Genomic DNA, 24,538 nt, shown 5'->3' with positions numbered 1-24,538 from the left:
TATATATATATATATATATATATATATATATATATATATATATATATATATATATATGCAAAAGCATTTCTTTAACCTCGCTGAACGAGTAAAAAAGTTCAAGTTAAATGATAATATGGAAGTCTCTTCAAGCTCCTTTTTCCTCCACGCAAATCAAAATTTAGCAAAGGAGCAAATTTCGGAGAAAGACGGAGAAACAGATCAGGTTCCATCCAAAACAAATTTCATAGCTATGTTACAAACCGAACGATCACAAATAACAAACAATCCTCATCATTTTTAAAAGTAGGGCTGACTATGGCATTGAAGTTCCATAAAATATTCAGGGCAGGTTAAACATCAAATGTTGCAACTGTTTAACTTTGATTTTATGAATGGTAACTTGTCTACTTTTTTAAAGTTGCTAGCGTTTGCTCCGTATATTCAATACTACCCGTTCATTCCGGATTCTTTGGGTCATTCAGAACTAATTATCAAAACAGTATATTATATTAAATTGTAAGAAACAAACAATGGATATACCAGTTTCGAAAATTAGTTCATTTTCAGCATTAAATTCGGCATCATAACATTCACAGCCGGAGATGCACTCCGATCCGGTTTTGGACATGTTGATTCCTTCCACATTCCAATTTACTTTTTTTTTGCTCCTAATCCCTTAGCTGCTTCGGTTGGAAGTGACAAACAGTTGTGATCAGGTTGAATCAGCAAATCAGATATCTTGCCGAAAAGCAACGTTTCAATTGGTACTGGAGGTAAGAAGGTAGTAGCGAGGAGAGCGTTTGGGCTTTCATCATCGTTACAACACAAACATCGATCGCTGACTGCAGCAGTACAGAGGATGCAAAAGAAAAATAGTAAGAATGACCCAATTAGAAGTAACAACAACAGAATTTGGAATATGACGGAATCCATTCTAATTTGTATCTTTTGATGAAGCAATTCCAAAAACACATTCTGGAATAAGGGGAAGTGAAGGAATGTTCGTTTAATCAAACATATCCCAAAGAATTTGGCAATTTAGTGCATCATACCTTCTTACTAACAATAAAAACTCATATTAATGAAGGGACATATGGACAATAAATGCTGGATTGATCGATGAATGTCTTCTGATGAACCTTATAAAAAAGATGCTACCAGTAAAACAATCACTTTTAGGAGTGTGCTTCAAGATAAGTAGGTGATACTTAATAGGTTGGCTGGAAAGATTTGGAAAAAGAATGTCTGAAAGAATTGGTTTCTGGGAAAAGAGAGAGTATGACATGGAAATGTATTATTCATTTTGATGGAAAAGTTGTCAATAAATCCAGCAGAAAGGAGTGATAAACAGACATATCAAGAATCACTATGAATAGCATGGAATCATCATCCACAGCATCAGAAAGATAAACATGCGAAGAAAAATGAAAAGATTACGTCCATACTTATCAAATGCATCATCTATTCAGACAAGAATATCACTGCACAGTTATTGTCCGAATATCTGAAAAAATCTTAAGATTATCCTAAACTGAAATGAATTAGTTACGATGGTTCCTAGTTATTCAGCAGACCGAAGTTTATTCCATATTTATTATCGTAGACAGATCTAAGCAGTAATCAACATAAGGAACGATATTGATAACCGAAGTACTGCAACAAGTCTTTGTCTATGTTGCGGATTGTGGTGATTAAGAAAAGACCTATTTTCCATAAATGATAAAAAAAGAAATTAGTTGTTGGTTTCAAAGTAATCAACTATCATCGAGCTACAAAGATAGTGATAATAGAACATGATAGAGAGAACGGAATATTTTCTTGCTAAAATAGTAGAAATTTTCCATCTTTGGATCAAACCAATTTATATTGGCATAGTTGATTTTCCGCACTTGAAGAGTTTTAATTTTGTTGTTATTTTATATGAATATTACCAAAACATAATTTTTGTCCATTACGATAGCGCTCATACAAATCTCATTAAATTCAAATGCTGTTTAGCATTTATAATTCTCGCAAATTACTTTTCTAGAATATCTCATTTTGGATCTGTTTCATCTGAAAAAAATTCTTTTTGGAAATTTTTTTTGCATCAATAACAAGTACATGTGATATGTTGGCAATTTCAAATAAGATCAAATTCCGCATTATGGATACTGATGAAGTCACAACGAATATACGTATATCAATCTCCCGAGATATTCTAAGTTTTGTGAAATCGTCAGAATAAAAAGAAAAAAATACAATAAATGCACTGCTAAATGTGTGACATCTTAGTTGAAACACAGCTCTTTGTTTAACATGACTTCCAAAACGTCAATAAAGTTGGGTACCCGAGAAACTAATATGCAGGATTGTTGAAAAGCTGATCAAAATCTGAGTTCGTTTGGGATTTTAAGATTGCTCGGCTCAATGCAGTAGTCTACAAAAGTGCCAAGTCTGGTGATATTAGGATGGAAGGTCCTCAAAATTGAAGGTTCAAAATTGAATTTCCATCAAAAAAAAAGAAGATTCCAATGAAAGACACTAATAAAAAGCAGCCAACCGGTAGTTTTGGAAAGAAACCAAAAGCTTTGTAAGGAAAAAAGCTAATCTCATCTAGCTTACAAAAAAGGTCTTTTCCTTGTTGCTAACGAAATTTTGAATTTTAACGTCCCTTTTCTCTTTTCTTTGTCTCTGACGTGATGAGATACTTGAAAGTGAAGCTGGGATTTCCCGAAACACCTGTTTCCTCAGCCTTATAAAAGTTATCATCTGCTTTCTTATCGGAACTACCTTTCTTAAATCTTTAAAAATATCAAATGATAATCTGCATTAAAAATTTCCACAGTATTGAAAATTTTAGAGAGGGTAAGGTAGAAGGATCTTTTAAAATTTTCACCAATATGCAAAGATCATGTTTTTAGCCTTTGAATCGGATGTTGACCTTTTTGCTTTCCATGAATATCAACAGTCTCAAGTAGGAACTGCTGACTTCTATTTGGAGAGTTAGGATTTATTCATCCGTACATTTTAATAAATTCAAATTTTGCAAAGAAAATTTGAATGCAATTTTTCTTCGCAAATGGTTCATTTTTCGAAGAATTACTACAGTATGGGAATGATCAACAAGTTTTCAAAGAAAAAATTCTCCTAAAAGCTTCCTTTTCGCCTTTCTGAAATAAGGCAGCAGTAATTAGTCATTTTATCCGCAGATCCCTTCATTGTCTTTTTCGTCCCCATAAAAAACTCCATCGAATGCATTCTCCTTGTTTTCTATGAGATAGAAAAAACAAAAAAGCAGAAAATTAGAAAATTGATTAAAATAATGAATAAGCATATTTCCACGTTTATGAAATGCTTCAGTTCACGTAAATTCACGTCAAACTTCAGCAAAAAAAAATCTTTACCTTTTGATTAAGGGTAATAGTGGTGAACTCTTCCAAACAACAACTGTCATCATTCATCCCTTTCATCTCTTATCATCATTCGTCTGGAATGTTCGAAAAATATTTTCAAAGAAAAAATTCAATCAATTTTCGACGTCAAATATCGAAAATGATTTTGCCTCTACAAGAATTCACAGATGATAAGTGAAACGAGCGAGATGTAAATATACAACAATCACATGTTTTTTTATGTATTTTTAAAAAACCAGAGATTAAAGATAGCGGTTCCTCTGTATTGGATAGGAGAACATGATATTAAAAACGAATGTGAGAGGAAAAATCTTTTATAAGCGGTAGAAGAGAGAAAGTTATGAAACCTACCGGAAGTGCTGCAAATAAAAACCCTTCGATAGTAATATATCGTCCTGTTAACTTTTAATAATATCAAAGAGGGCTTTATTCTGGCTCATTACGAGTAATGCTCAAATTGACAACATTGTCTGAATCAACGAGAAACTTCAGATTCCGAAGTTCTCGACGGTAAAATAATGTCTTTTTGAGAATTCATTTCTCTTAATGAAATAGCGCAAATCACTTAATTAATCCTCGCAAAACCGCTTAAAACTTTCCAAACATTCTGCATGCTTTCAATCTATCCAGCAATCAACCCGATAATTCATGATTTATGCACGATGTATCATCGATGAATCTTGCAGTTAAAGGATTGCACAGCAGCTTACAGTTGTTGAAGAAATTAAAAAACAGAATTCATATTTATTAGAGAGCATTTCATTCAAAATGATAGGTCTCAAAATGGATATGAAAAAGAGCCAAAGGCTAGCTGTAGAAAAACATCAGTTAGGGAGCTAGCAAATTTGTTTTCGGCAATGAATAAAATTTAAAATCAATCAAAAGGAACCAAAAGGGCATTATGAATTTATTTCAGGCAGTGAGATAAGTCGGTCGGTCGGTCGGTCGATCGATCGATCGGTCCATGGGAAGTTTTGAACCAAAAAGAAGGAGTAGCAAAGACTTTACTTAAACATTAAACGTCAAACATTTTTGAGGATAAAAGTTCCAAATTTTAATGAAAGCGGATAATTCAGAAAGGAAAAGAAAATCTGAAGATAGAATTAGCACTTAGCTGCTGCTAGTACCAACTTTAGCTTTCAAACACACGAACACATACACACACGTACACACATACACACACACACACATACACATATACAGACATACACAACATACATATATGCAGAAAGAGAGAAATGCAGATGTATCGTTGAGAAACATGTGTTTCGGTTAGAATGTTAGTTTGCTTGAAGGAAGAAGTAATAGGAAGATGGGTTGAAGTGAGTAATGGGGAATGTTTGTTTGAAATGTTGCTTAACAGCAAGATCGACAAATCAGCTGATGCACCAGGCGGAATTGAAATTCGTTAGCTTAAAATCAACCATTATTAAATTGGCTGCTTATAATTCAAATTATTTAAGATGCTGAAATTAGTTTCATTCCATCTTCCTTCTATTCATTCTCAAATGATGTTGCGATTAGAATAAAACAAACTGCGCGGAATTGCGCGAAGCACATGGAGAAATGGTAGATGAAGTACGGCTCTCTAAGATAATCAAAACTTGAAGAGAAGAAATGGAAGGGAAAAGGAAGAGAACTGCATATTTGAGGAGAGAAATGTTCATTTCATTATTTGCAAAAAAGGGAAGCAATGAACTCAGGGAAATGTCGTCACTGTTTCTCCCAATATTAAGCCTAAGCTTAATGAGTGACTTTTAAGTTAACGGTGCTAACATTCCCATTAATACTTCCATGTCATTGGGGTCAATTAGCAAAAATCACAAGAAAAAGTCAGGCTAAACTGAGTTAAGCTAAGGATAAGAAAATAATGCAAAACAAGTGAGAACTTTAAGAGAAAAAGAGAAGGTAATTGTTTAAGTAACTGGGCAAAAAGCTGAAATCTAGCAAATAGTATCAAAAGTTTTTTTCGGAAGTTGGAAGAATTGAAGGATGTTAAAGAGAGAAAGAAAGAGGGAGGGAGAAATTCGAATAGATTATCAGCTGAAGTAATAAATATGTTTGCTGACCGTTTTCTAACATCTAAAATCTGGAACAGAGGATTAGGGATAACGACAATAACCATTGTATTGGCATGAACATATTTGTTTAAGGGATAAAAACTTCTCAGTTAAACAAATCTGGAGGAACAAAAGATTGAACAATGGTTTGAAAGATACAGAATAAAAAAGAAAAATAAAAATAAATCAAGCATTTTTTGGGGGATATGGTCGTCACTAGATTCGTCAATTGTTGCCATCCTTATATCGTTCTGGTCGTTTAAGCATGCATCACTCTCGTTTTGGACAATCAACTTTAATCATTTAAATCTACTGAAGCTCTATTAAAGAATATTATTAACAGTGATTATGATGATGGTCAAGCTTGACCAAAATAGTAAATGCATCTCAGTCAGTATCACGTTCGTGAAGTTTTTACACATTGATGAATCGGGTCAAAGGTGAACAAACAATCAAATGGATAGAGTGACAAACGAACTTACGCATCATTCCGTACTGCACGGTAAGGGACATCAGTTATTACTAAATTTCGATAGTTAATGCAGTGGACAATTGTTCATATTTTGAATAAGAACTCACAACAAAGACTCCTTTCTTCCAAGAATTTTTTTGATTTTTTTTTCAAAAAAAAGTTCCGCTTCTCGAAAATGAATCCGCAGTTGTGGACAATTTTTGGAACAACGCGGAATTCAAATACAAGCATTTAACATAAACAATTTTCAATAAATGACTTATTATTGCTAGCCAGGTTTACAAGTTTTTGAAAATTGTCTTTCTAATTCACCTGACAGTCTAATTTTTTTAATTTATTTAAATGACTGAGAAAAATGGATTTCAAAATGTGATTTTTTTTTCCAATTTCCCATTCCTAATTGCTTAAATTCTGAAACTACTGGAACCACTTGTTGAGTGGTTTCAAGAAAAAAGACCGGAATATATATTATCATTTGAAACTTTCAATACACATTTTCACATTGGAAGAACCATCATATAAATAAAAAAACAGAACAAAACAAATTATCTCCACGGGAATTCTCGTATGAAGCTTCATTTTGTAGAAGTACTGTGTGTTTTTTCAAAAATGGAATTCAAGGTAAGAGCAAATTTACAAGTATCTATAGATGAAAATTTCCAGTTTCGAAAAATTGCATTTGATCAATCAAAAAGTTCTGTTTTAACTCCAGGTAATTAAACAAGCTTATTATTGAACTTTAGTGCATTAGCTAGCAAGGAAGGACATCTTGTAAATTAAAATCTTGAATAATATGGAATACTTAACTTACCATCAGTAACGTTTTTAGATCGGCATTTTCCAGCGATGGATTTATTGGTGATTTATTAGCGATGCTTTCGGCAGTAAAAGGTGCATCTGTAAGCGCAGCTATCTGATCCAGTGAGGTCAAAATCTGTAAGTTATTGTTATCAGGACTGGAATTAATAACTCTCGGACTAGTTCGCCCCGTCAGTTAGCAAAAAGTCTCGTTCAAGATTCAAGGACCAATCGACAGCTCTATTTCCTTAGATTTGTTCGTCAGAGAATGAAAATCTGCAGTATGAAAATTAACATAATAGCAACGACCGACTCATTTTACATCACTCAAAAATGAACAAATAAATTAAATTTTGAGCTTTTGACCATCTCATAAGTGGTAAAATTCGGGATACAGTAGAAACAGAAGTAGAATAGAATCTCAAATCAGAAGTACTCCGCTTGCTACAGTCGCCTAATTCATTATCGTTCTCCTGAATTTCCAAGATAAATTTGTCTTATTTACAAATCTTCTATGTAATATTCCGCCTAGGAGTTCAATTAGCTCTCACACGTTCACTTCTGTGCGAGAGTGAGCATGTGTTTATTTTCAGCATTTCACCAAAAAGATTTCAAATTAATGGGGCAAATTTAAAATTTTTAGCAAAAAAAATGTTACTAGTGGACTTTAGAATAATTAAGATATCCTCATTAGCTGAAAATCTGATTTGCTCTGTTCTCTCCATAATTTTTTCTTTTTTTTGATATTATTAGATGCCCGAAACAAATCCACCTGTATTAGTTGTTTGAGTATCTCTGACAGATTCGAAGGTGAAAAATCATTTGATGATAATATCTACTAATATTTGATGCAACGGTAGGATGAAGAACTCAGGAATAATGAAACATAAACCAAAGGATTTTTAGGATAAAATCCCTGAAAACTCACATCCACAAGAATCTAAAGGGTTTAAATGAAGCTTAACGAAGGTAGAAATTAAAGACTGTCGGAAATATTTTGAATTTAAGATGCAAACACATAACATTCTGTCTGGAGCTAACGGAAAACAGAAGTTATGTAAAATATTCATGAATGCTTTGCGCAAATTGTCGATCAAAGCAAATATATCTTTCTCAACCGAAACTCACTTGTGCATCAAGAAGCGTTCAGATTTTTCTGGAAATTGTTACGCCTGCAACAATGCTGGCGTGTCGCAAAATTAAGATTACTTTCAAATATTTATTTCATTTATGAAATAATGTACCTTTTCGACGCCTGACAAATCCTTAGGTATTACTTGCTCTGTACCACGTCTTGTACAACCATCCGCGTCGCACGTATCACCACCGGGTAGCAGATCACCACTGACCACAGCATCTGAATGTACTGCAATTGCGGCAGCACTCGTGCCCGTACCAGTCGAACAACTACACCCTTCCATCCACTTCTTGTTGTTTACAGCCGATAATATATTGCTCTACAATGAGGTCCATCTATCAATGCACAAATCATTTCGTTTCCGCTACATTTACCGCTACACAAACTTGAATCAGAAATCTCTTCATATGGAGTTTTCCGACAAATTAGATCTCGATTTCATCAACAAGCAAAGTCAAGCTGTCCAAAGTAAGCTCGGAATGGCTTAAAGACTTCAAGTAAGCCGAGAGACTGTCTCTTCCGAAAACCGTCAACTCCCAGCCACCGACAATCTATCAAGGGTAATTCTTCTAAGCGGTTTCATGTCCATCATCGTGAACTTTTCGGCAAAACACTACTTGAACTTATTCAAATACTCAAACTTTACTGAAATTATTCAAAGGCAGATGAAATGAAATAAAAATAGTACACCAAAACTAGTAACCAGTTAGTTACAAGTTTTCTGAGAGGCATAATCCATTCTACACACAGCGTAGTAAGCAAGCCGTAAGTGCGATCATAATACCTCGAGGGACGTTTTTTCTGTCCATTTTCACCAAAAGTACTTCTTTCCCTTATATGTTTGATAATTGTAACGAATTTAACATATCAACTACGAATTCTTTAACTTTTTTTAAAAACAAATTATGACTTACTTTCAATTTTCGACGCGCATTGTATCTTCGAATTTGTTCCACAGTACTTTGCAAATGTCTACGAGGGGCAAAGCGACTACGTTCACGCAACCATTCATGATTTAAGGCACCTTCTGCAGATATCCTATTGCTTGGATTCACGGTAAGCAATCTGATCAGCAGATCCTTCGCCGAATCGCTAATCTGTTGCCATGTCCCACCGTGATGCTGAAAATATTCACTATCAGTAGAAGTATATTTTTGAATTCGAATAAGTTTTTTGAAAAAATCTTGCGAAAGATAAGTTTGAATATATTCTAATGATAATGAATACAGTAATTAATAAAAAAGAACTTAATTTTATCCATCCTATCTTACAGGAAGAACAAAACAAGAATAACACAAAATTTCTGTTAAGATTCTGAATATACACATACTGAATATCTTCCCTCGGTGATACCTTCATATATACTCTGCCGAGTGCCAACAAATGGCAAACGTCCACAAAGAAGTATGTAAAGTAGTACACCAGCACTCCACATATCAGCTTTTGTGCCGTATTCTGCATCACTTACTACCTCGGGAGCCATAAAATAGGACACTCCTACACGGCCTGAAATTCTGTTGTTAGAATAATTTTCACAAAACTCACTAAAATTTAAGCATTTCGTGAACAAAGAACCGAAACCTACCAGCTCGAACAGTTGCAGCTGCGGCAGGCAATTTCATAGAAACACCAAAACCGGTCAGTTTCAGAGGCGCTGAATTGTCTTTACTGCAAATTACCATTAATTACTAGTAAAGTTTTGAAATTATATATTTCGAAAATGGCTATATAATAAAAGAAGCAGTAGTTATACAGAAGGTTTGAAATAGCCAAAAGATATTGCCTTGCCTTGCAAGAACAACGTTGTGTGGCCGAATATCGCGATGAATGATCCCTTGGCTGTGCATGTATTCTAGTGCTTGCATTAGTTGTCTCATGTAATGACTGTAAATTTTTAGGATAAAAATTTATTCTTCTATGAAAAGTAATACATAAATATTGATAAAAACTAAAATCTCTGGACTACAGTACATAAAATGAATGTGCAGAAAATTAGCAATGATAAATCTATTACCGTTATAAAAAAGCATATGAATGGATAAATTAGTAGTATATATTAGTAGTCATTAATATATTTCCCATAACAAATTACAGTAATATCAAGATAAAATACAACTTCGTTATCTAGCTTTGGCTATATGTAAAGCAAACTATAAGTTTCATGAAAGTCATTCCTTCATTAACAATAACACTTGCAGCTCTAGTGACTGAAATGGCCGGACACTGAGTTTTTATCGTATACGTAGAATTTGGAGTGAGGCCAGTAATCAGTACCATTGAAATTGCAAGCACTTTCATTCCATTAATTGTGATCCAACTAACTGTTTTATAGTACAAAACAGTTTTTTTTAAATTTAATTTGTGCGTGATTTGATTGAAACAAGCCACAGCAATAAAAACATCCGATTCATTCCCCCCTTTTTTTGGTAAAATGTTTCACCTGGCAACAGCTTCACTATAAACAAAACCAGCACTGGCTCGTTTAACAATTTCAAAGCATATGTCATCACCATCGAGAAATTCAAAAACCATATGAACAGCTTTTTCACCAGCTATTACATCTTTCAACTCACACAAGAATGGATGTTTCAGTACTGCACAAATTTCAATTTCATTGTCCACATCTGGAAATCTGCTACCATAACGATCTGCATTTGTTACTTACCAAAATGATCGGGACAACATATTTTTATTGTAAGTTTGATTGGATTTATGACAAGTCACAGTCCAGCCAACCGTTAATAACAAATAATTGAAATAATATAATCGAAGGATGATAGAGGATATAACAACAAAATGGAAGAAGGCCAACCTGTTCGAGTTAATCCTGAAGTGACAGAATACTTTTGCATGTCGATGCTTTTTACCGAATAAAGCTTCGAAGTTATACGATGTACAGCACGATAAACTGTGCTTAACGGACCACTGTAAATAAGGAAATAATGAAGCACGAAAGGGGACATTATATTATCTTACAGAAATTATACATTAGTTAATTAGTGCTATCATATTGTAGTATGCTTCTGACAAAATATCCTGAATAAATTTCAATTCATCGACACTAACTACTAATAGACCCAAACCGATTGACTATTAATCCTTCGAATTCTAAACTTTCTTCGTTTCGAATTAATTACTTGTAGTAAGTTATCACTTAATCATCCGATACTGACTGCTTTCGGTTGTGATAACATTCATCGTTGCAAATTTTCATGGGAACTTTCAGTATGATTGGATGTTTACAACAAATTTTGGGAAGACTTTTTTTTTAAAATACATTTAAGAAAATGAATTACCGTTCGATGACGTCCCCGAGTTGGTAATGATGATTGAGCAGCACTGTTTCTTCGCTCAAAGTCCATGGTTGCCCCGCATACATTACTTAAAACGGCCATCCAGTGGTCCCTATCTCTGAGGACAAATGAGCCTTAGGTGTATCAGCAACAGGTATCCAATACACGCGTGTACATACAAATTATCACAGAGGTAGTAATTCCTTCTGATTCCAAACCAGTCTTTAATAACAAGAACTTCTGAAAATTTGTTTCGAAAATAAACGCAAATTAGAGAGTAGCCAATGCCCAAGTTTACGTTGCATAATGGTTAAATTATTAAATAAAAGCTTTCTGAGACAACTATAAATATTACGATTTTCAATCGAGAAATATTCATAACTCAGCCAGAGCTATTATAATCATTAGAAAAGACAAGCCTTGGCTTTCTTGCATCATTTGTAACTGTATTAATTACAACACAATGGCAATAAAACACCATGTCAAATTTATTATACAATTTTACTGGCTAGTACAACTAATTATTTTGGACTAATTACTATGCTCTTCAAAAAAGGATATAAAATAAACCTGAAAATTTAAACCATCCAAGCACAGAATTAATAAGACTTAATTATTAATGCCATTCCTTAAGGAAATCTTACTGACCTCGAATTTCTGTTCTTTTCAATCCAGAGTTTCAACAAACTACGCAATCTTAAAACAAACGAATAAACCTGTGCGTGGATTTACAAAGCAAGCTGTCCTGAAATACCTTAAGTGAACAACAACCCTACTTATCAACACTTTTTTTTGTCATTACTAATCATATGGCAGTTCAGTAGCAAAATGTATGACAGTTCAGTAGTAAGATGTTTTTCTTTCCTGAAGAACATCTAGCAAATCCATTCATGGATTAATCCAAAAACAATGCATCGCTGTTCTGTAAAGAACTCCGTTCTGACTTTCACTTTAAATTAGTCTCAAATAGTGGAGATAAGATATGCACCCGAATTATATATTTCTGCATAACTGAATATCTTCATCGATTGATGAAGCTACTCGAATGCGAGTGTTAAAAAAAGACTTGATTGGTTTTTGAAGAGTAGATGGATCTCTTTCTCCACCAAATTTATGATGTTATAACTTTGGGAGTAGTCAATAAAAAGGCATATAGAAAATATCTAAGTCGAGAAAATTTGTAAAAAGTGCTGAAATGGCAGTTTTACGCTATAGTTAGTAATGACTGTCGCAATGAAATAAAAATCACATCAACAATAAGTTTTATTTAAAGTTACCCGAATTCTAGAACATAAAGACTTCGAAGTTTCATACTGTTGAGTTTCAAACTACATACCACAAACAAGTTTCATACTATTTGGCATTGTCAACAGTAAATGCAATAATTCCTTATAATGATTCTTTCTTTGTATAAATGAGTAAAAATTAGTGATCGATCTTCTTCTGTGTTCAGCATAATTTACAATAACAAGTAATATCCTACCAGTCCTAAAGTATTATTAATGATATTAAGTAAGAAAAACAACGATTTAGTGACTGACTATTCATAATTCAATGGGAAGTGAGATCAGATATCTTTCCTTCCTTCTTCTCTGGTCTATTTTGGCATTAAACTGTTTCTTCATAAACCCTCCCAACTCCCAGACGCTATCTAATCAATTTTCTGATTTTTGCCTACATGGATGACTTTTATTAAAGCTTCGTAATATATTTCTCCTGCAGGTATTTCCGAGTGATTGGAATTGAAAAATCCCAGTTTCATCAAATCCAAAGTCAGTGGATGCGCAAGTGCAATTGCACTTTAGTTGTCACAACATTTCAGTAAATCCATTGGGTTATCGTCAGAAAAAAAGCCACACTTTCCCTTTTTTCTACAGGCGGTGATCGAAATTCAGAAAGTGGCTTTTGGACGAACTTCTAATATTCTAAATAATGCAATATACAGTATGCAAAAGCGCATAATTTTCATTCCAAGACTGCCTAAAAGTATCCTTTGTACTGTATAATACACAGTATTTCCAATGAAAATATCCACAGTTTGCAGTAATTTTTTTCTAAACATTCCATGACATCAAATGTCTCAGTTAATTAAGAAAAAAAGCCAAAGTTGATATATTTCAGGTGGGAAGATGATTACAATATGCAGCGAAGAAGTATTAAAGCTTCAGCTTTTCACTGATGGATCGTTATACAACATACTTCTCAGATTCAACCTTTATTTGAAGGGAAACACAAATGTCTTCACAAATATCTTCAAGGATGATACATCTTCAACAAATTAATTAGATAATCTGCAAATTCTAAATAGTTTTTGCAGGCTGTTTCAAAACTTACATTTAAACAAATACGGAAAACGCTTTGTGAACAAACATTTTTCGATGGAAACTACCGAACGATTTTTCGCAGTAATGAGTAACGAGGGAGGGAATCTGAAATTTGAAACTATGAAGGATTATCTCTCTAAAATCCAATTTGATCGAGTAGAACGACAAATTAACAAGGCCTCTAATTTCCTGATAATCCTTTCAAATAAATCTGTGCTAAAAAATCACAATGTAAAAGCACTGATATGGACATATCTGTGTAAACTGAAAAACAAAAAAAAAACTAAATAGTTAAATAATCTCTCTGGAATATTTTATCTCTCCGAGCAGTTGTCGCTGATAATTTAAAGGAATAAACAAGTGAGAAAGAAAGAGAGAGAGAGAGAGAGATAACAAAATATTCAAAAATACTAAATAGTGGTCCTAAACAAAAACAAATCAGCAAAAACTCTAAATGATTAGTAATTGATGAATAATCGGAACTAAAGTAAAGGGCAAAGAAATACCTATCGAAATCAAAGTTAAGTTGGTGGTCTATGTGAATCGAATAATTCATTTTAAAATCCATAAACAAAAACTTTCCCACTTATACATAGCTGAAACAACTTCAGCGATAACAATGCACACCAAATCCACTTTCTTTAAGGAATTTAAAAAATTAATTAAAAATGAAATTCGACACTACCACTGCATACTTTCAAACTTCGCCACCTAAACACTGCTCCATTTTCCCATTCTTTTTCCCTCAACCTTCCTTATTTCGATGTTTTTTCAAATTCCATATTTTTATTAAATTTAGAAAAAGAAATAATTTTTGTTCATTGGCATAAAAACACCTGCGGAAAATTGGAAAATAAAGGGCTATAAAATAAGCCCGTGCCATTTTAGGTATACCAGCTATCATGTTTCCTTTTAATCCTTTGCCTCTCCTCTTTTTTCCCCACCAATTAAATCCTTCCTCTGTAAATGATATAATTTTGGGTAATCAAGCCTAAAAACCGATACATTCCAATTTTCTAAAAGCCAATTTGCTAAAAATTCGAAATTTGTTTGAGATTTTCACATTCACTTCATTTCTCAGTGTTTCTAATCATATAACCATAAGCTCTTCTTGCGCTGTCAGGTCACTTCATATTTAATTTATTTCATAGCTTTCTACACTTTGGTTTCTACACAATCGTTTACTCATAGCAGCAGCACTACATTTTGAAAATTCTGAAAATTCCGAGAAATTTCCGAGAAATGATTCCAATACACTTAAAGTTTTTAAAGTTCCTTTGAAAGTTCTAAGTAGTGAATTAAAATCAAAGAATAGACTAAGAAATGTGGAATGTTCAAAATGAAGAAAGCCCAACAAAATGTAAACTTGTGTTTATCAAGGAATGAAGGAGAAGAAAGAGAGAAGAGAAAAGAGTTGCTGGTTGTTGAAGCATGATTCAACTGGTTCTTTTTAGTATCACTGAAACAGAAGTAAATTCGAATTCCATGAGTGGACTGTGAGATAAAAAACAATCCTGATCTTTCAAATCAAGCTTCGAAGGAAGCATGTAATTTCAGATTGCATAAAATGTTGAAAATTCTCAAGAAATTTCAGTATTCTCGATTATTTTCAAAAATTTCCTGATATGACTTTATTTACGGATAACGGCTTCTATTGAACATTGAAGTGACATATTTTCCTCAGCAACGTCTCAACAGATACAGACAGGGGTACCCTCAGAGATCTAATTTGAACTGGACAGAAATAAGTCAACCATTGTTAAGATTTCATCCTCCCTTGAGATAGATTGTCCTGCTTGATTCAGATGTAAAGGATAATGAAGAAAAGCCTAGTAAAAAGCGACTCAGAAAAGAACTAATTAGATATGAAATATTCTTGCGCCTACGTTTTGTGGCAGTGATGATTCTTGCATCTAAATTATCGAATATGCATAAAGCTAACAATCTTCAGAAGATACGGAAGACAGAAAGTTTGTAGCAGCGATCCACAGAGTGGTGATTTGCGCCACACTGAACTGTCTTAATGTCAGTTGCTATCATTACAGAAAAATATGTAAAAATCTCCCTTTTTTCTCTGTCTTCTTCTCCCCGCCTTTGCTCTCCAATATTCCGGTGCTACAGACATAAAATTCGAGATTTTCAAAAATATGTTTTATGTCTGATAAGCAGAGTTCTGGTGTTTATTAGGGAAAAAAAATAATTGGAAGATTTCACTTTCGAAATCGCCTTAACCCTCAATTTCAATTAAACCCTCACTTCAGTATTTAAAATGAATCGGATTCATATTTCAAGTTGAATTTTAAATCAAAGTAAGTCATTTTCAAATTATGTAAGTTATTTGGGACACATATTTCTAAATTTTGTCCAATTGATGGGAAACTGTAGAAGATTTGATACCTATAATGTCAACATTTGATATCTGTGATGTTAGTCATTTATTCAGAGAAATCGAATTATATTCAAATGCTGAATTTAGTGTCTCAGTAAGATCTATACTACAATTGCCCAATTAATGCTATAACCAAATCATAAAGAATGGCTAGTAATTTATATTCAGGCGGTAACCCTCATCTCACATCTCAGTACGTTAAGATATAAATCTCGAGGTAGTGACTAGTTTTATCCATAACGACTGGTGGGACATTTGAATGATATGCTTCTAAAAAAGGTACACACAGAAAAGAGGAAACAAAATAAAAACTTCGTCATTTTGCAAAGAGATTTTACGAAGAATGAGATGAAATGAGTATTTGCATTGATGCATAGAACGTATAGAAATTGTTCAACAATAAAGTGGAACAAACTTCCTCACTTCTTCTCACTCAAATTATCACTATTCTTCCAAATGAAAGGAAGTCGTATTGTGAAAAGAGTTTTTATTGTAAAATTTCCAGTAACAGAGTGAAATTAACCCTAAATTATAAAAAGTAACAAAAAACGTGAAATGTCTTGACGTATGCAAAAAGTTTACTTACTTGTAAATATTTATCATTTAATGAGAGACGCAATCAAATAACAAAAGATTTCACTTAACTAGTTTAGATTTCGAAAATAATTCAATATTTGAATCTATTTTAAGATAGCAAAACGACGGAAGGATGAAAGAGGAACGAAAAGAATTAAGGTGATAATAATAATTATTGATATGATACTTCCAGCTAAAAGAGAGAAATGAAAGGCAATGTAAATAATTTCAGTGTTGAATTTGGCACTTTCTAATAGTAAAGAATGGAAAATCGCACAACCTGCGAGTCTCATCCACCATATGATAAAAGGGGAATAGATAACGGGAAGATTGGGTGGAAGAATTTCAGTCTTCCGGATCAGGTAACATAATATGTTGATGTTGTTCTGTTAAATGAAAAGATGTAAAAGTTTTCGGATATTCTTTCATGCTTTTTTACAGAGTGAAAGTCAAATGAAATTTACTTACCACTCGCTTCAGAGGAATTTTCTTTTGAGGAGAAAAAAAAAATGTCAAAAAATAAAAGTTCCTCAAAGACGTAGAAGGGTTAAAGTCATTCTCTAAACAAAAACACTTGTGCTTGTCCTTTTCCCTTCTTTTTTGCTCACGAATTAATTTTCTCAAAAACAATAATTGGAAAAAAATGGGACAGAAGATAAGAAAATTGAGACGCTTATTGGAGTATGGTGGCAATAATATGATATATTGTCATATAAATTCCAAATAACCGATGTTTCTAAGGGAAAAAGCTGGCCAAAGTTGGTCTGAAAAATGCTGATTCAGTGGCTGGTTGGTTTGTCAATAATTTCATCATGAGAAATCGGAAGCGGAAGAGCCATTTGGATATAACCAATAGGACATGCACATTTTTAGCATCACAATTGGAAATCGTTAATAAATATACGCACATAAATTACTACATTAAGAAGGATTCACAAGTATTACGCAGCATTTCAAAGCATACTACTGCTGAAAAGAATTAGAAAAGCTAAATGAACTTTCAGAAACTAATTAAGACTGAATAGATTTTTGGTAAATATCTGATAGAACAAAATAATCAAATAAAAAGTGACCAACGGAAGTGGCAAGTATTGTCTTCTCTCCCTTATTTAAAGTTGCAATAATAACCTGGTATTAACGCAAATGCCTGTTTACACATATACATAGCAATTATTAATCAAGCAAAAAAAAGACACTTTAAAAGAAGTAAAATGATGTTAATAGGTGCCAAGAAAGCACCGATTCAACCTTAACTTAGTAATATGAGATAAGAAACAAGATAAAACAAATATGAGATACAATACAACATCATCATGATATTCTTTTTCCCCCCTAAGCTTCTCCAGCTTTCGAATCTAGCCAGTTCCATGCTAAGTCAATAATCCTATTCAATCCTTTCCTTGAGAATTGAATATAATGATGCCAAATCAACAAAAAATCCCTAATATTCAGGAAATTTATATTCTCTAATCGAGAATCAAACTTGTTCTATTAAAGTTAAAAGCATCAACTAGCTAAAAACACAAAGGAAGAAACAAAAATGAAAATGTGACAATTGCTCCGTAGGTCGTCAATGCGTTGTGTATGCCTTGTTGAATGATGTTTAAACAAGCAACACAAATAACGCCTGGTGATGGGACTAAATGTCGTTTATATAGCATTGAAATTGTGTTTATATTGCGATAAAACATGTCTTGCATTGAAGAGCTGTCTCTACTGGGACTTTTCAACATTAAAACCATTATGAAACAACAAATACCTTTTTGATCTTATTTTCTAATCATAAAATGTTGATATTAGCGCTCTCAAAAGATGGATTTAACATAATTGCTATAGTGAATAGATGAAAATAAAGGTCACTTATTCTTTCTTTATTACTTTTTTCACAAACAATGAAACGGTAACGCTTTCCGTTGTTGCTATGTTTTGTTGAAATTATTTCTCAAAAAGAATCATCTTCCACGGTTATATTGCTAACTGCTTCATAGGTTCAATTAACCATCCATACATACTTGTGGAACTAAGTTTAATAATTTTGCTCATTGCCACTTTGCTATTTCCTAGAAGTTAGGAAGATCATAGTTTAATCATTGTTGTTACTAAATGGATTGAATGAATTTTTAACAAAATGAAGTGATTATGAAGAGGTTCATTACAGAAAATGGCTGGGATGTATAAGGAATGTATCTTAGAAAGCATAAAGTTGAAATATTACTTGGAAGGTTGACGAAACAAGCGACAATAACTGTAACTTATAACTAATTAAGTATTAAGAGGAAGTTGTATTTTGTAACATCTGAAACATATAATTGAAAAATATTAAAGTGTTGCTTTTCAAGTCCATGCTTTTCAAACTTTCTCTGATTGCTTTATGTGAAATAACTGCGATGTACGATCATAATGGATGAAATAAATGAATTTATGGATACAACAAATTAATAACTGCTTTTGATGATAATATGTGAAAACCAACTTTGAAGACAATAAACTAACTTTGAAGATCTGAGTAAAAAATAATAGGTGAATTTAATAAATACAAAAAACAAGCAGAAAAGTACATAGTAAATAAAATGTCAACAGAAAGTGGACGCTATTGGTTCCAGTAAATGGCAGCAGGCTTAAGTACGTACTTATCATTTTTAATGGTTTCTTGATGTGAGATGCTTTGTACAGCCAGCTCTCTTCCTTTTTCCCCTAGATGATACGAAATAAATTGTTCTTTCAACTTTCCAGCTGCCCGACTCTTTCCAGCTGCCCGACTGTGCCAAAGACATACAAGCTTACAACAAATCCGGCATTGGGACAAATGCAAATTTTGAGCAGTACGGAATGGCAAAGTTTGATGGATAAATATATCGCAGCGATCGATATGGTTTGCAAATATAGTTTAACCAACTTTAAAGCGCTGGATAAGCATATGTGACAATTTTTTTGCTCAGCGAATTTAGTTTTCTTCCTATCAGCATTTTAATCCTTTTGTACCGTCAATTTTGAATATTGGATGCATCAGTTGCTACTTTAACCAATTCATTTATGTAATACATTGAAGGTATTGCAAGCACCAAAATTCTCACTATTGAAAATTCCTCAATTTGAACTTCCACCTCTGACCCCACAGACAAACAACAATTTTTCGACGCAGTCTTTCTGGGAATGATGAACTTACCTTTTTTCCCGCATTCTCCCTCATTTTATAAACATGTGTAGCAACATCGTCGGTAGTCACATAACTGTACATTACTTAGGCAACAGTAAATTCTCAATCTAATGTAAAAAAAAAAAACTGAAAATTCCTTTCGGATCCTACACACAATTGACAAGACTCTAATTGCACAGCATTCCGGAAAAGTCATCTCCGGAATGCTGTGCAATTATCATATATATTGTGCACATACGTTACTTTCTTCATAAGATTCGGTTCACAAATATTATAGGTGAATAGATTTGATAAAAGAATGAATGGCAATGTTCGCCGAAAGTCATGTGAGAAATCATGTGACAAACACATATCCTTTAATGGTCACATGAGCATTTCCATGTGATATATTCATATTTCACCGTTTTATTTTAGGATAACCGAATTGGTACAATCAAATAATGTACTATAATTCATGCCATAATCTTCTGACAACAGCAATAAGTAAGTAAGCACTACAGTTTCAGATGAAACAAACATCAAACCATGGATGAATGTGAAAGAAGAGGTACTGAAAGGATGGCCATTTGACAAATTTTTTAAATCCACAGTTTGTTTACAAGTGGCGCAAAGAAGCGGTAATCAGATGGGATAGAAAGTAAAATATTTTCGAAGTGAGAGTCTCCGAAGTGCAGGATTCAAGATTCTTCTATCTGATGATATGGTTTGAGAAAAGAGAGAAATAGGTTTATAAACTTGAAGAAATGCCTCTTCCGGTTCACTCAAAGGAAATGAATAATGGAAAACAATAATTCTGGTTAGCGATAATGAATGTTAGCTACTGGACAATATTTCTGTCTACCAAAAATTACAATAAACCAATTGCGAAAATATAGCACAAATATGCACTCTTTTGTGCTTCGAAACTGCATAGTAATCTGAATTATTTTTAATTTGTATCATTTCACTTGTATTTTTCAAACATAAATCACTGAATTGTCCTCAAGTAAGACCCAGTTAATGAAAATTTACTTGCACTATTCGATTACGACCAGGTCTCGCTTTTCCTCTCTTTCACCATATAAAGTGCTAGTGTGAAATTTAAAATGAGTTTTAAATTATACTGTTGGAAGTCTTCCGCCAGATTTTCAGATGATAATAACAAAATTCTCTGGAAATACTTTTGGTGAAATTGTTACTAAGTTTGTGAGCGTAGCTATGAGATACAGACGGAAAAATATATAAAAAATAGGGGTCAATAAGAAAAGTTGCAGAGAGTAAGAAAAAAAATTGGAGAAAATGTCGTCGCAGAATGTAAGCTCTCTTTTCGGATGAAAGCTTACATTTTGCGACAACATTTTCTCCAGCTTCTACTTAAGTAAAACTTCATGAAAGATTCAACAAGATACGATAGTAAGATGAGTGATGCCAAAAAAGCAGACAAATTATGAGGCAAGACGAACTGCAACCATGAGGGTCAGATTGGGAAAAAGCTAAAAAATTGCAGTGGTCATTCTTATATGCTGCGAGCTCACAAGCCACAGTATGTTTGTTTAATAATTAATTTATTGATTGGTATGAGTGTTTTTAGGCATTTGATTTTCCTCTAATGACTCCACAGGTGACACATTGATTACGAACTAAGTAAAAAAAGGAAAGAAAATCTTTCTAAAACCCATATATCAGTAATTTCCATGTCAAAAATAGAACTTTTCAACTATTCACCTACAATCGCCCTTGCGTAGAAATAGCCAACGACTTTTTATCGCTTATTAATGAAAGATTGAGCGATGAAATCTGTCGCATCTGAAATAACTGCTAGGATTCATGTAAGCCATAAAAAAGAATGTTTCGATGTAAACTAATTTTGTCGTAATTGCCGTAGTTTGCTTTACATAATTTTGAGAAGATCTGACTTAAAACAGACACAGCATTCTCACTTTAAATAATTGCGCAGTGTCAAAGCTTGGACACTGCCACATTTTCTTCAGCCTTCTACTCAAGTAAAACTTTATGAAAGATGGGTCTAATTAAATTCGACAAAACAACGGCAAGACAGATAAATAAATGTCACATACATCGAAGATCAGGAAGACAAGACACAATGCAGAACATCACGGTGAAGTTCAAAGATGACCCGGTATGTAAATCTAAGGTAAACAAATCGGCTGTTAAATACAAAATCACTAATATGAAGATGTATTTTGGCTTGTTGAAATAGTGAAACAGAATAAAAATGTCTCTCCATGAGGAATAAAGAAATGTACTTTTGTGGTAAACGGAAAAGGAAGCATTTATTTGTTAGTGCTGGAGTGATTCAAAAGTTGACGTTGAAAATATCTTCGGATTAAACAACTCACTAAAGTAATTGAGTGAAGAATGTAGGAGAGGAATGAGGGACGAAATCGCCCATCGTTGTTTCCTTTCTCTTGATCATAAATACTGATTTTTTTTCTATAGGAGAAGGTAGGGTTCCTGCTAAAAGTAGCCATCTCACAAACAATAATATATGTCGATGTGATGTCAATAATAAAAGTAAAAAGGTTGAAAGAGAAGGCTACCAGGAGAAACTCGGGGTCGGCATTACGCATCTGGATCGATCGTATGCAAAGACGAATGCCTGCCTTCCACCTTTCCATACTCTTTCGCAAGCTTAACTGAACTGGCTATAGCAATGACTATACTTGTCAGCCCTACCTTTCTTTCTTCCTGTTTCTCAACTGTGGCATTATTTTCAGACTAAAAAACGCTCTATCAATAATGCTTAATTTCAATTTGACAATAATGAAACATATATTTGTGAAATCAAAAAAGTTAATATTTTGACGAACAAAATATCATAATTTTAAGGATCGAAATTTTTAATGAGAAATAAATTTATGTAAACAAATGTATTCAACATAGCATTGGTAATAAGAGGTGTGAAAGAAGCAATTCATCTTGGAAGTTCGGACAACGAAATAGTTGATCCATGCCTGAACTATGCGAAATAATTATTGTAGGCTTAGGTTGTTATCCATCAATGCAGGCGTGGAAATCACTGAGCCAATCTTTCATCTTCGGCAAATCTTTTTTCTTTAGGAATCAAGAAATGTATACAATCAATTTTTTTTTATTCGGGAACTAACGGTTTGTCTACAATGGATAGGTACAAATTTTATAATGGATACATAACAGATTTCAGCAGGATATTAGGTTGAAATTAGAAAGTGAAATGGCAAGTAGTATCATTAATATTATTCGTTTAAACTGGAACTTAAAAAAAAGATAATACAAGCGGAAATGGATATGAATTAAATGGACTACGAATCATCGAATCTTGAACTTCTACATACATTCTACAATGTATCAACACATGAAATGTCTTGCATATATAAATCTCATTCTTGTGTATATAAATCTCACTTTTAAGTTAAAATGGTTGATGGATTAGAAAGAAGATAGGTGAAGGAAGTGGATAAATATGGATATTGCGCACGGAATAGGTTTAGTGCAAGGATTTGGGAACCAACTGATTTTCAAGTTCATTCCTGACGACATGAACTTGGATTTGTTTGGTTGAAAGTAAGTTAATCCCATATCATTCCAAATAATTCTATTTCAGGTTAAAGAACTGGTTTTTCTTTTTTTTACTATCGTCAACTGGCCGAGAAAACAACTCGTATCCCAGATAAGTACATGTAAATAATAACTATACATACAACTAATTATGGTAAATGAATTCATCATAGGATTTCAGTACCACCCATTAGTGTAATTTATTTTTCAGTAATTCAAATGGAAAGAACAAGTTGAATAGATGGAATGGACAGTAAAGAGTGAAAATCATCCGTAGAATGAAATAAGTGACCGTTCGGAGATTAAGGCAATAGCACCAAGTGGCTGGTCATATAGGAAGAGAGTCGAATAGTTGAAGTAAATAGAAAGCATAGCAGAAGAGGATATAGCAGTGGCAACTATTAATTGAACCTCTTCCACATCCATTCATAAACACATGCAGCTGAATAGAAATCAATAATTTCGGTTAAAACAATAAAAGAAGGGAAGGATATAAATGACAATGGCTAATATCCTTCCCTTCTTTTATTGTTTATTGCTTTGCTTAATTTTCAGTTCACAATAAATGCCAGGTGCATCGCTCTTAGAAGTGCAATTACACACTGACAGATGATTTCCGAATTTTGCATAACTGTAATCGAAATGATGCACGAGAATTCCGTGCAGTACTTCCGTGAAATCTGACGTCAGATTGACGTCGCATGACCAACTCTTGAGACATGATTCATTTAAAGAAATGAAGGTCCAATACGCTGAGCACTTTTAATATGATGGATTTATTGCTTATTAATTTAAGATTAAAAAAAGTAGACTTTAGGATCAGTAGGAAAGGTAAGAGTGTCAAAGAGGATAGCACTTTTTGATCCCGATTCAGAATTTTAAAACTGTTCAGTACTTCAACTTTTGAGAGATCCAGTAAATAAATTCCTTGCATAAGAAGTGCTTTTCGATAACAAGTATGCTTAATATGTTCCCCTTGTAGGGAAAGATTTTGTAATTGTTGTGACTTCGCAACGTTAATAGTAACCTTCATTGGTCTTACACGATACAGTACAATAATAGGAATGAAATGAATAATACACGATAAGGATACCAAACGGTCTTGTCGCTCGTACTATTGAACTGTCGTATTGCCGCTTCTCGGCCGTTAAACCGTTGTCAAATTGAGTGTCTGACAATATGTCGTTTTGAATGCTTGCCCGAGCTGCCCGATTGAGTGACTGAGCGATCTGTCGGATTGCTCGAGCTTTTTGATCTGGTAAACGAGCTAGGATAACTGAAGGAGCTGGGATGACTGATCCTAGCTCCTTTATAGTTGGAATGATTTGACATTCCAGACAGATTGATTCAACTACCAAACTAGAAGTTCTCAACGATGTTGCGACATTTGCGCATAATTTCTTTACAACATTCCGAC

The 24,538-nt window shown here is 33.4% G+C and overlaps 6 protein-coding genes across 6 annotated transcripts in view; 4 read left to right on the top strand and 2 right to left on the bottom strand.

Moving 5' to 3' along the window:
- Positions 1-11,224, bottom strand: part of LOAG_17286 (CAMK/CASK protein kinase) — a gene marked incomplete at its 5' end in the record, with an annotated part of 16,504 nt that extends 5,280 nt beyond the window's left edge. Inside the window, 9 exons of the mRNA XM_020449946.1 lie at positions 6,721-6,843; positions 7,952-8,164; positions 8,760-8,966; positions 9,176-9,351; positions 9,431-9,513; positions 9,634-9,729; positions 10,286-10,469; positions 10,658-10,770; positions 11,142-11,224. Of these exons, the coding sequence (XP_020306460.1) occupies positions 6,721-6,843; positions 7,952-8,164; positions 8,760-8,966; positions 9,176-9,351; positions 9,431-9,513; positions 9,634-9,729; positions 10,286-10,469; positions 10,658-10,770; positions 11,142-11,224 (1,278 nt within the window). The remainder of the gene's footprint in view (positions 1-6,720; positions 6,844-7,951; positions 8,165-8,759; positions 8,967-9,175; positions 9,352-9,430; positions 9,514-9,633; positions 9,730-10,285; positions 10,470-10,657; positions 10,771-11,141) is intronic.
- A 2,043-nt stretch (positions 11,225-13,267) lies between these two features.
- LOAG_04324 (hypothetical protein) lies at positions 13,268-13,753 on the top strand (the record flags this gene model as incomplete). The annotated part of the gene is made up of 2 exons (XM_003139863.1): positions 13,268-13,323; positions 13,456-13,753. The coding sequence occupies 2 exons, from the start codon at positions 13,268-13,270 to the stop codon at positions 13,751-13,753; spliced, it is 354 nt and encodes a 117-aa protein (XP_003139911.1).
- A 1,091-nt stretch (positions 13,754-14,844) lies between these two features.
- Positions 14,845-17,410, top strand: LOAG_04323 (hypothetical protein; the record flags this gene model as incomplete). Its single annotated transcript, XM_003139862.1, has 3 exons — positions 14,845-14,905; positions 15,268-15,432; positions 17,169-17,410. The coding sequence occupies 3 exons, from the start codon at positions 14,845-14,847 to the stop codon at positions 17,408-17,410; spliced, it is 468 nt and encodes a 155-aa protein (XP_003139910.1).
- Positions 17,411-18,588: 1,178 nt separating this feature from the next.
- Positions 18,589-21,196, top strand: LOAG_04322 (hypothetical protein; the record flags this gene model as incomplete). The annotated part of the gene is made up of 7 exons (XM_003139861.1): positions 18,589-18,610; positions 19,031-19,049; positions 19,161-19,299; positions 19,862-19,910; positions 20,091-20,131; positions 21,071-21,106; positions 21,155-21,196. The coding sequence occupies 7 exons, from the start codon at positions 18,589-18,591 to the stop codon at positions 21,194-21,196; spliced, it is 348 nt and encodes a 115-aa protein (XP_003139909.1).
- Positions 21,197-21,583: 387 nt separating this feature from the next.
- On the top strand, positions 21,584-22,224 carry LOAG_04321 (hypothetical protein; the record flags this gene model as incomplete). Its single annotated transcript, XM_003139860.1, has 2 exons — positions 21,584-21,718; positions 22,024-22,224. The coding sequence occupies 2 exons, from the start codon at positions 21,584-21,586 to the stop codon at positions 22,222-22,224; spliced, it is 336 nt and encodes a 111-aa protein (XP_003139908.1).
- Positions 22,225-24,137: 1,913 nt separating this feature from the next.
- LOAG_04319 (hypothetical protein) lies at positions 24,138-24,428 on the bottom strand (the record flags this gene model as incomplete). The annotated part of the gene is made up of 1 exon (XM_003139859.1): positions 24,138-24,428. A coding segment is annotated over one exon (291 nt), but the record flags the coding sequence as incomplete, so codon positions are not given.
- Positions 24,429-24,538: the final 110 nt, after the last annotated feature.

Source organism: Loa loa (genome assembly GCF_000183805.2).
Source record: "Loa loa unplaced genomic scaffold supercont3.57, whole genome shotgun sequence".
Classification (NCBI taxonomy): Eukaryota; Metazoa; Nematoda; class Chromadorea; order Rhabditida; family Onchocercidae; genus Loa; species Loa loa.
Note: the sequence above shows the minus strand (reverse complement) of the source record. Positions and strands in the feature narration are given on the sequence as shown.